Genomic DNA, 12455 nt, shown 5'->3' with positions numbered 1-12455 from the left:
AGAATGCTTGGCAAAATACCAGATGGCAGAGAAAACAGTGACACGGGTTTCAGCAGCTGTGCAGTTTGTTTGGTAGTCAATTCAGTTTCATAAATCTAAAACTCAAAATCTGCTATTGCTGCAAAAAGTTAAAAAGGGTATATAATCAAATATATTCACTATACATCTTCAGATTTATAAAGCATACAAATCATATTCTCTCTCTCACTCTCTCTCTCTCTGCACAAGCTACCCCAACAGGGAGACCTTTTTTCTTTCCAGAATGTGTGAAATATTGATAATAGTTGAAGCTATAAAGATAAATCTCAAGTAAATCACTTGCCCTACTTTCTGGAGATGGAACTTCTTGCTTCTTTAGATCCACAATGACATCCATAGAAAACAGTGACAAAATCCAGCATTTTCATGAAAGCTGGGGTAGCTGTGATTGAGCATGTCTACTAAAATACAGGGGATAACAGAAGAGGGGAGTCCATCTTACTGTAACGTGGGTCTGTCTTTATATGATAGTTTTGATTTTTTGATGTTTAAAATACCATGTGGATATTTGCAAGTTAATAGCTGGCAAAGGTTCTACATGACAGTCGTTTGTGCATGGAGGGTCTTGCAGAGGGCATTTGAATAAATTAACCTTTGTTGTAACCTTAGGAGATATTTGGCTAGGCATTCAAACAGCCTCAGCCCCTTCTCTAACTTGCAGTATTAACAGTGGAAGGCACTGTTATATCCATTGCCCCTCCCCACATTGGTATCTGCAGGGCATTTTTAACTTAAAATAAGTTGAGGATGTCTGTTATGGTGGAATGGAAGCGGGGAAGGAAATGGAAGCTTAAGCCCTGTCTAGAAAGTACTTACAATAAGTAATCTGGAAGTGCAGATTAGGATTGGCAGGGGATGTGCTTCTATGCAATTTTTAAAAAGTCCTCTCCTGTAGAAGTTTCAGCAGAGAGGCAGTATCTCTGGTCTTTTCCACTGTCCACAAAAGTTTCCACCATCCTATATAGAAGTAGATGTATTCAGATTCAGAGTTGGCAGCCAGATAGGAGCAGTACAGTTCTTCATGAATATTTTTTTTTATTGTGAGTTGTTGAGTTGATAGAGTTTGTTAGGAATTTCTCTAACAAGCTTTACTTAGAAACTGTATGTGGGAGTCTAGAAAATAGTTGAAGCTTTGTGAGTAATTATTATAAGTGTGGGTGTGAAACGGAGTCAGGCTTAGTAGGCAGTGAACATAATGCTCAATGAGTAAACAGATTCCAAAAATAGATATTATCTACCTGATGAATTAGAGGATAGTGAGAATGAAAATAATCAGAGAATGCTTCTGAGAATGGCTTCATTCTTAGGAATTCTGATGAACCTCTGTTAGGTTAGCATAAGAAAATGGCACAAAGGGTAATTCAGTACATTGAAAAAGGGATGATGCAAAGTGAAGAGTTCGGATTTTTTTTTAGCTCTTAGGTGCTTTAAGTTCCCAATATAATTTACTGATCTTGGATTAGGCATTGACCATTGTTGTTCTTGTATCACTGATGCACATTTGAAATACTCAGGCTAAAGAATAAACAGTTTCACTTGATATTCACACTTTACTGGTACAGGAATATAAAATACAACATGTAAATGTTCCGTTACTGCATTCTTCACTTTATTTCAGAACATGTTTGCCTTGCCAGTTTGTTGTAAATGTAGCTTTGCATTTTACCAGTACCATTGCATGATTTGGCTCTTGTATACTAGCTGCCACTACCACAAAGCATAGGATAATAGTGTAGAATGATACACAACTGAGTAAAAGTGATGGGATGAGGATAAGAACCAGACTCCCACATGCTGTCCTTTGAAGGATTTATCTGCCATGAAATCAGTTGCATTAGTTCAGGATGATATGCCAAGTATTTGCTATAATATTTTATAGCTGCACGGTAATTTATTATGCCAACCAATGTGCTTGTCTGCATTTGTTTTATAGTGGAGAAAATGTGAGGCTAGAATATGGTGAAAACCTTCTTTTGATGAAAGAAAGAAGGCACGGGAGTAAAGAACTTGGTAAAAGAAGGGAAGAGGGAAGGGCCGAAGGATTGGATTGCTCCTCTACCAAAAATGCCTAGCATGCTGCTTGAATGATGCCAATTTGATACTTTCTCAGAATAGAATCACTCAAATAATTGTATAGTGTGGTATGGATTTCTTGGTTTATTTTTTGATGGTGAGAAGAAAGGGGCAAATGTAATTCATTCTCATGGTCAGGTGCTACTAGAACTACATTTGAGATATGAACAAAGCAAGGAAAGTAGGAAATAATTTGCCACTAAAAAGGCTGTCTGTTTCTTTTCAGAAAGCAATGCTTTGTGATTTCAAAATTTCAGGTGTGGCTAAACCTGACTTTGTTATTTTGTATGAGGATCAGTTTTCATTCTATAGATGGTTTAGAGAAATCTGGGGCCTTCATTTTCACTCCTGCAGTAATAATTGACAACAAGACAGGAGGCAGATGGACATTCCCTTTCTTGTACAGAGTATTGCTGACAGTTAAAACTGTTCAAAACCTGTGGTCTTCTGAAACTGTGCACATGTTATAAGATGATGATCTACACAAGTGTGTTGTATTTATGAATAACATTTATCTGACTTTAACTTAATAAAGTTTTCTTTATATTCTCTGTGTGATTTACTTTGTAGGGGTGGGGAAGAAGTGTAAAATATTGACCTAAATATAAGTTGTCAGAATAGCATATTCTAGACAAGTTTTTATTCTCCCATGTTACACGGGCTGTTTTCAGAGTTGTGCATAATATTATAAGATAAAACATGTTAGGTTATTTGTCTCTGCAAGTATGTGGTATGCATATTTAAATTTTCTTTGTATTAGTATCACAATGTATGTAATTTTTAAAAAGAAATTAATATTGATGAGAAATAGAGTAGATATTCTTAACTTAAATGCAATTCCAACTATACCTGAAGAGGCCTTTTTAAAATGAATGCTTCATTACATGCCATGGATACTAACAATGCTACTTCTTTACTTACAGTAGCAAAAACTCGTGCTGCTGACTTACTGGTGAATCCACTGGATCCAAGGAATGCAGATAAAATTAGAGTTAAAATTGCTGACCTGGGAAATGCTTGCTGGGTGGTAAGTGCAATTTTAAATGTCTAAGAGTTTGCTCTTTGTTCTTTCACCTAAATCCCCTTTCTTTCTTATCACTACTATCTTTTCCATTTTCAGCATAAACATTTTACAGAAGACATCCAGACACGACAGTATAGATCGATAGAGGTTTTAATTGGAGCAGGTTACAGTACACCTGCTGATATCTGGAGTACCGCATGCATGGTAAGCAAAAGACTATACTCTAACATTCTTTTCCTGCTGCATCAGAAATAAATTAGGATTAAATAGTTCTTAAATGGAAGAAGTTGTGATGGTGTTTGCCCAAGTGATTAAATTGTGCATTGTAGAATTCTGACGTTCTGAGATGTTGAGTAGAATGCAAAAAGCTAGTTTTCTGTACCTAGGGGGATATTTTAAGTTTTTTGTCAATTTGTGCACAGCTGAAATTATATATGAAACTCTTCTTTTGGTTTGCTTTATATTACCATCTAAATAACAATATTTGTGCAATAGCATAGGGAGATTCAATATGTGAAACAGAAGCCCAAATTTTATTGTGCGAGTGGAACTGGTTTTGGAGAGAATTTGGCCTTATGATTAAATACAAGCTGAATGTTATGTGTACGTTTATATTTCTGAAAAATAGATAAATTATACTACAAGTTACTGTGGTCAAAATGGTTCATAACTTGCAATCTGTGTACTGTTCTGTTGATGGCACAGTATGACTTGTAATGTGTGGGACTAACGGTAAAATGATTTGATATTAAACTGCAAAAAAATGGATTTGCTACTAAATCTAATGTTCCCTAATCTAGTGTCTAGTAAGCGAATAAACAAGAGTAAATTGGGATGGGCATATCTAGGAGAAGACCTGTTTTTCAATTTTGTTTGGCCTGCACAAGTGGTTGTTATTACTATCAGCACAACCGCAGTTAAATTTATGCTGAGTATATTGTTGTCATCTGGGGATTTAGATAGCTGTGCATTGAGGACTAAAATGGCCATTCTGCTTTTTGGCCTGTACATAACAAAAATGTGTGTTGTGTACTGGAGTTAGGACATATGTAGACATAACGTTTAAACCTTGGCTTGATGAGTGCAACAAAGGTATGGGATTGTATGTATCCTCCCGCTCTCATAAATTCCCTCCATAACTGAGTTTTACCATGAAGGCCACATAAGAAAGAGACAGGCTCCTTCATAAAAGCCAGAGGGCAAAGTACATTATTCAGCAGGTTCAACCCGGTTTGCTTACAGCCATAGTATTGCCTCCACTGTGATGTGGAAGTCCATCTTTACGTAAAGTCCTTCAGAAGTACAGTATCTTTCAGAAGCATTTATCCCCTTCCTTTGGCTTTTGCACATTTTGTTGTGTTACAGTCTGGAACTGAAATGGATTTAATTGGCAGTGTTGCTGCTTGATGTATGCAAGATACTCAACACTGCAAAAATGCAAACCATTTTTATTGTGGTGCAAAAGTTAAGTGAACAAAAAACTCTGACACTTGTTGGTTGCATGCGCATTCATCTACTTTGCTGCAACATGCTTAAATGAGCTCTAGTGTAACCCTCTGACTCAATTCCAGATTGTAACATACAAAATTGTGGAAAGATTGGGGGTGGGAACAGTGGATGTCTTTGCAAGGCAGTGTATATAATCCATGCAACATGTCAGATGCCTTTTGTTAACCACTGTGATGCTGTTCAACTTGCTTAGATGGCAGAAGATGTGCAGTCTGCATTAATTAGTCCATTCTTTTTAAAGAAGTAACAAACTTTAAATAAATTAGCTGTGCTTTCCTGATAAAAGACGTACATACATAGGGCTTATATAACATAAATGTTCCATGATATGCTGTGGATTTGAGACTGTTCTGCTGTTATAATGGCATTTAGTATGAACAGTGTATATACTGAGAGTCTTCTGTGAGATCCAGTGCAGAGGGCCTTAGTTTCTCCCCATCCCAAAGGGAGGAATATAATTTCAGTTGCTGCTACACTAAAGCTATGTACAGTGGCTAAATGTGCCAGAAATGGCACTGTCATTCTCTAGGACCCTATTATTTTATCAAGCTATGTTTTCCTCACTAGCAAGTCAGGGAAAGAAGTGTTTCGATGGGAAAAGGGTTGAGCAAACACTGCATGGTAAGTCATTACACCAGCTGGAAAGCCATGATATACAGGAATCCACTTCAGCTGCAAAAGTTTGGCCAGAGCCATTGCTGGGAATGAGAATGAGAATTGTGATTCCATTGCTTGTCTTTATTCAAGCTGTTTGGATTAGAGCCATCAGAAGGGATTATAATGATCAGGGCTCTACCATCAAACTCCTATTGTTGTATTACGCATTCACTGGCGTTCATTAGCATTTAGCCACAGAGTGCCACAAGGCGATTTTTGTTAGTATAGTTTCATTTGTAGATTTGTGTTGGTATATAAAAAATTAATAATCGAATGATAACTTGAGAGAAAAATAATACCACCATACATGTAATCGCTCATTTTTTTGAAAGGAGAATTACAAACAAAACAATTAAGGCAGGCAGTGTTAGAGAAGATGCTAAAATAGTTCTTTTCATTTCTGCCACTGGGAATGATATTTTGTGAAATGATGGGACAAAAGGAGGATGCAGTTGAATCGCTGTTCCTTGAGAATAATAGAAGAGAGTACACATGTCAGTGCTCATGATTATGTCATCATGCAGGTGCCCCAGAACCTGGAGTGCCAGGAGATAGTTTATTCTCCACATGAGAATTTGCATTTGACTGCAAACTTGACAAGACTTTTGAAAGTTTCTCCTTTTAATATGATCGGCAAAAGGAAAAGTTTTTTTCTCATTGATGAAAACGGTGGACTTTACAGGGAAAACTATCTAAAACATTTCATGCCTATCACCTAATAGAGCTGACTTGGGGCAGTTTGCACAATATTAGAGTGCAGTATTGCTATGGGTATAGAAATTATTTTTCTGTGCTGTTCATTCCTTTAGACTACTACTGCCTGTATTCATCTAGGGTGGAGCTTGAATCTAGTTTTTCAGAATTAGACTAAGCATATCCTAAATAGTAGCTTGGAAGGATATTTCTGAAAGAACAGTGTGATATGGTGTGGTTCTACTGTGCATATTAACATTACTGCAGGTACCTAAGACTGCTTTTTAGATCGCAGCCTAGCAGTTGTAGTTAAATATTTAATTGCATTGTATAAGTTGTATACTATACTTTAAAGGTTTTCATACTTTGTAAACTGTTCAAAGAACTTTGCCTACTGGGTAATATATAGATAGGTTGTTGATAATATGTGTGTCCACTGACCTTTGTAGTCTTTCAGGAAATGCTCTTTATTTGCATTTTGAAACTAAACATAGTTTTGTTTAAAATCATTCCTTCTGTGGGTGGCAAGATCTGTGATGTTTTGAGGGTGTTCTTCCTCATACCTGAGTTGCCCATAAATGTCTTGCTTTGTTTTAGGCATTTGAGCTTGCAACTGGTGATTATCTGTTTGAACCACATTCTGGAGAAGACTATTCCAGAGATGAAGGTATGTATCTTTTAAATGTCCAGATACTGTCCTGTTCCTCTCTGTGAATGGGCATAAGTACATTTGTTCAAGTTGATTACTGACAAAAATGTTTTCATTTCAGAATATAAACATCACATTTTTTTCTTCTTTAGTTTTAAGTCCCATCAGTAGGCGAGCAGTCTCACTTCTGCAGACAAATTCCTCTTTCCTAAGCCTTGAAAGGATTGATCTTCTCCTGTAAGATCTGCATCTGTGTGTGGAAACATTGAAAACACAAACATTTTAGAAACAAAACTTGTCACAATGTGGATGCATCCCTTGACACCAAACTAGATCTTTAGAATGCTGAACATTCTGCTTGTGACAGCTGATTACTAAATGAAAAGTCAGCCGGCCAGAATTAACTCCTGCTTCCATCTGTGTACCTGCCCATTTTCCATGCTTGTTTGCTTGTAACGTCCCTTGCAGTGGTAATACTGTGGGCATCAGTTACTTGCTTTTCTTTCTATGTGGTACTAATGATGCCAGAATTCTGTTGGTCCTAGAAACCTCTGCATGGGTTTTCTGCAAACATTGTTGTGTTTGGAACTTTTTTGAATTTTTTAACTAATTTCATTTTCTTTCCTCTTCTTTTATCCCATCCTCTCCCTGCCCTTCCCATTCCTGTGTCCTTTTTTCTCTCCTTCATAGACCACATAGCACACATCATAGAGCTGCTAGGCAATATCCCAAGGCACTTTGCTCTATCTGGAAAATATTCTCGGGAATTCTTCAATCGCAGAGGTAGTACCTCTTCTTTTTGAAAGGTGCCGTGATGCAGACAGAAGTGGACTGGCAGTTACTGGATGTAGCCTGTGCCACTAAAATGCATACCCCTATTTGCAACAGAAATATTAGAAAAGCAATGAAAGTGACTTCCTTCACATTCACAGACAATGAAATCACCTCTTAATTTGTTTCTTCTGGTGAAATGAATTGCTTTTCCAAATCACCCAGAAATGAATAGTCTCCATCTCCACATTAATAGCATTCATGCATTTTCAATGAGAAGAAATCTGTTTCTGTCTGTACCGGGCCAGTGTTAGTGTATGCATGCAATGTATTGATTAAACTGTTGTATGTTTCTGTTTTGCTTGAAATGTTCTCAAATGCAGATCACATAGCATTGATCATTGAACTGCTGGGGAAAATCCCTCGAAAATACGCTATGTTGGGGAAATATTCCAAGGAGTTTTTCACCAAAAAAGGTAACAGTATTTCTGCAACCCTAATTTAAATTGTAGCTCATTCCAAACGAAGACACTCAACACTTTTTAAAATGGCTAATGAAGAACCTTGTTGAATTTTAAGAGATTATTAAAGAAGCTGTGTACGTGTGAACTTTCAATTTTTAACAACTATCAATAAAAGAAGACTGCCTTTTGGGCAGCATTGAAACAAAAGGAAAATACTTAAGATGCATTGTCGCTTTATTTTAATCTGAAACACTTAAGTAGTCAAACTGTTAGTAAGACTTTGAAACTCAGTTCAAAAGATGCTGTACACTCTAAACACATTGTATTACCCTGAAAAGTCTGAGACTACAACACTGCGCTCACTTGAGAAGTCAATGCCCTGAAATGCCATTTGCGAACACCAATTAAGAAAACCCATAAACCCTCTGCAGGCTTTCACCCCATGCTGTTAGCATCACAGGAGGAGCAGAGTGGGGCTGCACTTGTCATCCCTGTTCCCCATTGAATTCTCAAAGTTTGACTCTACCACCCAGCAGGGAAAGGTCTAAAGTGGGAAGCCTGTTTAACACAGGGAGGCTCGCTGTGCTGTACTGAACCCTGTATGAATGGGGTTATAGCAGAGCAGGTGGAGACAGTGAGGCTGCACCTGCTGTCTCCTGAACATTACTCTAGTTGTTCCCCTCAGTATCCTGTGTTCATAGGGTGTTAAAATACACAGTGGTCTTAGAACATGTTTGGATGTGTTAAGGGTGATTTCACAGGTCTTGATTAACTGTTTGTCAAGAAAACGGCTAAGGACAGCCCTCCTCATAGAACTTTCCAACACCATTTAAGGTTAGCCTGGATAGTTGTGTGGGCATCTCTCTCCTTCTCTCAGTTCCTTTAAAAAAAAAAAAAAACTTTGTGGGTTAGCAGAATCTCATTGGGCATCTTGGGCATGATCCACTGGCAACTTGTACATTATATGAAGTGGCTGTTGGATTGGATTTTACATTAGAGTCTCAGCATTTAAATTTTTAGGTGGCAAGTTAATTAGAAGACTTGGAAAAGTCTCTCCTACACAAGCACCTCTCCCAGTATTTTTTCAGAGGTGTATGAGAGAACTTGGATGATACTTTTCCTCAATTTTTGCCTTTTTTGGCATGCTGAACTGTCATTTAGTTTAGTAACTGGCTGCTGAAAATGTCCCAAATTTTTACAGTGTGATCTGTAGACAAATGGCTTTTTATAATTAGCTGTTCAACAGAATGTTTCATAGTATGAAAACTATTTGTAGTATGAAACTATTAAGAATTCAAAGGCACGGATTCAGATAGGGAAACAGATTTTGCTCACTTCAATTCTGAGAGCATCAGGGGCAAGAGGAGGCTTGGATGCGGTTCCTTCCTCAAATGGGATCAGGAGCATCAGAGATGATTGCACTTAAAGTATTCAAATGGGTCCATCTCTAAATATATAGCCATAAGATAGATTATGAGTGGCGGCTGAAAGAGTAGAGCATGGGTGCAGCTACCTTGTCTACCATGGCAAAGGCAAGATTCAAATAGGAAATGATGGTTTTACCTGATTCACAGCTTTATCTCTTAAATGTTACACTTTTGTGACCTTATTACTTTTTTCTCTTCTTGGGTCTTCCTTCTGCCTTGCCTTGCGTGCTACAGTGACTTGGAGAGATAGGATAATTGATAGAAGGAATCATGAAGCCCCTTGTAGGGTCATACACCACACATAAAGGAATTTAAATGCCCTATTCCTGGATATACATTCCTTGAGAATAAACTATGAATAAATAAATTAATCATTTTTGTAAAAGTGAGAATACCAAAACAAGTACAGATTATGAATCTCACAGTATTAACGCTGCATGTTTTGAATCATGCAGGTGGAGGAACACAGGTTACTGAATGTGCATTTGTATGTTCAATTAACAGAGACCACACTTCTGTGAATACATATGTGTTTTCCTTTCATACATTTCAATCTATGCCTCAACTTTTCAGAAAGAATATTCCATATTATGTTAATCTATTTTTGTATCAATAGTGAAGTAGATTTCCAATTTAATGCAATCTCATGTAAAAGGTGTTCATTCCCATCTTTGAAAGTTGGAGTAGGGCTTTACCATTTTAAAATCACTGTTAATAATTTCACATATTGGAGAAAGGATTTGGTTCCAAAAGTCCACATCTGTTGGAAATAATTGTCACACCATTAAGGAACCAGTGTGACCATATCTTTTGCAGCACAGTAGTGGAAGAGATTTGTTTAAATAGTGTATTTTATCAGGTTGAAGTGCCAGCAATGAATTATCTTTATTGTGACTTCCTTTGTTTGTGTTGAAATTGTGTGAAGATGTAGAGGGCAGTAGACCAGAGATGTGACCATTGCTGTTCTTTATAGTTGTGTTCAGGTCTGCTTCCCATACTAATTTTAACCCTGATTAGATGAAATTGGTTATCTAATCTTCATTCCATTTAGTAGAATGAAGAGTAGACCTTTCATTTCATGGAACGACCCTGGAGTAAGCATGCATTTTCAAAGATCATTGCATGCAAGGAATACCTTCTTCTCTAGATAGTGTTTTCAAAACATGTATAGGGTTTTTTGTAGTCAGGAAACTCTCCCCTCTTAGGATGTGGGAGTGGGGAGATAGACTGTCCCTTATAAACGTCTCTGATATGGAGAAATCCCTTCTTCCTGCAACCAAGAAATTCTTGTAGTTTGTCTGGTCCTGCAAAGTTAAGGTTGCCTAAAATCAAATAGAGTGGGAGTGGAAAGAAGCAAGAAGTTTGGCCTATAGTTTCCAAGTTGTGAGTGTTGCTTTGTGGAAGGGGCTTTCAGCCCACTCTGTTTCAGCTTCAGTAAGCTTCTGAAAGGGAAGTGCACGGTGTGGGAGGACACTGTTTCATGTTTCCATAGAAACATGGGATATATGCCCATATTATTTCTGATGATGCTTGTTAATTGCTTGATCTGGAAAGCAGTATGATACAATCATAAACTGGGTATAGCAGATCCTCCTCTCATTTGGCTGTGGTACTGTTCAACCTTAATTTATCTTAATTAAACTCTTCACAGTAGCACTTGCCATTTTTTTCACAGTTCATCTGCTGGGGAATGGGGAACACACAAAAACGGAAATAAATTTGAGCAGAGCCACCTTTTTTAAACCGGCCTGTACTGGATAGCTTCACATGTACTGGATAGCCCTTGTTTTTAATTAGTGTTTCATCCATTTTTAACAGGTGTGTACTTTCATGCAAGGGACTGCAGGTGGCGCAGTGGTTTAAACCGCTGTGCTGCTGGGCTGGTTGATCGAAAGGTCGCTGGTTCGAATGTGCGCAACAGGGTGAGTTCCTGTTGCTCTGTCCCAGCTCCTGCCATCCTTGCAGTTCGAAAGCATGCAAATGCAAGTAGATAAAAAGGTACCGCTTCAGTGGGCAGGTAACAGCATTCTATGCACTTCGATGTTTAGTCATGCCGGCCACATGACCATGGAGACTGTCTGCGGACAAGCGCTGGCTCCCTCGGCTAGGAAACGGAGATGAGCACCGCCCCCTAGAGTCAGGCATGACTGGACTTAATGTCAAGGGGAAACCTTTACCTTTACTTATTTTCATGCAACTAGTTGTTTAAGGTCCTTTGAAATTTGAATGGCCAAATATTTTAGGCAGAAATCTGTCAGTCTCAGCTGGTATGCAGTCTGAAATTCTTTTTGGTTTGAAGTGGTGTTTATAGACCCATTGCTTAGACAATGTAGAGTAGGGTGACTGGTTGCTCTTTTTGTCAGGGTGGCGTAAGGAAGAGCTTGTGTCATCTTGGGAACTGGGTTTGTCCTTTGCTCTTCTGTTTTTGTTCTTACCCCTTATTCTTTTCCTTGTTCTTTCTCTTCCCCCTTTAACTGTTAGTCCCCTGTTTTTTCCCTTTTAAAACTAATTCTCTTGGCCACTGGCTTGGTTTCTTTGGGGGAATTTGGTGCTGTGTCCAGTGTCTGGACTGAGGGATGGCCTGTTGGAGGTGCAAAGAACAGGCCTCCTGGCAGGTTGGCTGAGTGGTGCAGCCCAGCCATCCTTCACAAGAGGGTTGTGAGAGAGATGTAATGAGACTGAGGTGGCTAGAACTTTATAAATTTATTCCCCTGTGAAACCATCTCTGCCAGGGTATTTACTTGGTTTCAGGTGTTTAACAATGTGTTTGGTTGTTGTGTTGGAGGCTGGTTAGCACTGATCAGTATTCAGCCAAAATTGTTTTTATGTCAAATAAGCTTAAGATTGCTTGTTACTGACTCTTTTTTGTCCTGTTAGAATAACCTGGATTGTTGCTCTACAACTCCTTTCTTGTAAGATCCTAGTAAGGAGGTTTGTTCCGCTGTTTACAAATTTGTAATAATTGTGTTGAGAAGAGTTAAAGGCCAGGTGGGCAAGAGAGCTAAAAGAACTAGACATCCATCCTGGTTACATGCTAGCCATGCCTCACAGATTAATAAATTTTGTGATCTAATTGGTGCCACTTTGAGCTGGTTTATTTCATGAGATGTTGACTAAGTCAGAATGTGAATTAGTCTGATAAAAACAAG

The 12455-nt window shown here is 38.2% G+C and overlaps 1 protein-coding gene across 10 annotated transcripts in view; it reads left to right on the top strand.

Moving 5' to 3' along the window:
* Positions 1–12455, top strand: part of SRPK2 (SRSF protein kinase 2) — a 121235-nt gene that overhangs the window by 105262 nt on the left and 3518 nt on the right. For 3 of the 10 annotated variants that reach the window (XM_044423237.1, XM_044423238.1, XM_044423242.1), the window contains exons 12-16: positions 3036–3139; positions 3233–3340; positions 6593–6662; positions 7335–7427; positions 7799–7891. In XM_044423237.1, the coding sequence (XP_044279172.1) occupies positions 3036–3139; positions 3233–3340; positions 6593–6662; positions 7335–7427; positions 7799–7891 (468 nt within the window). Of the gene's footprint in view, positions 1–3035; positions 3140–3232; positions 3341–6592; positions 6663–6796; positions 6882–7334; positions 7951–12455 lie in introns of those variants that run through there. The other 7 variants (XR_006414000.1, XM_044423243.1, XR_006414001.1 and 4 more) reach the window with 5 other exon arrangements.

This window comes from Varanus komodoensis, unplaced genomic scaffold (genome assembly GCF_004798865.1).
Source record: "Varanus komodoensis strain SLA01 unplaced genomic scaffold, ASM479886v1 scaffold13_3, whole genome shotgun sequence".
Classification (NCBI taxonomy): Eukaryota; Metazoa; Chordata; class Lepidosauria; order Squamata; family Varanidae; genus Varanus; species Varanus komodoensis.
This window is presented reverse-complemented; position numbering and strand designations above follow the sequence as displayed.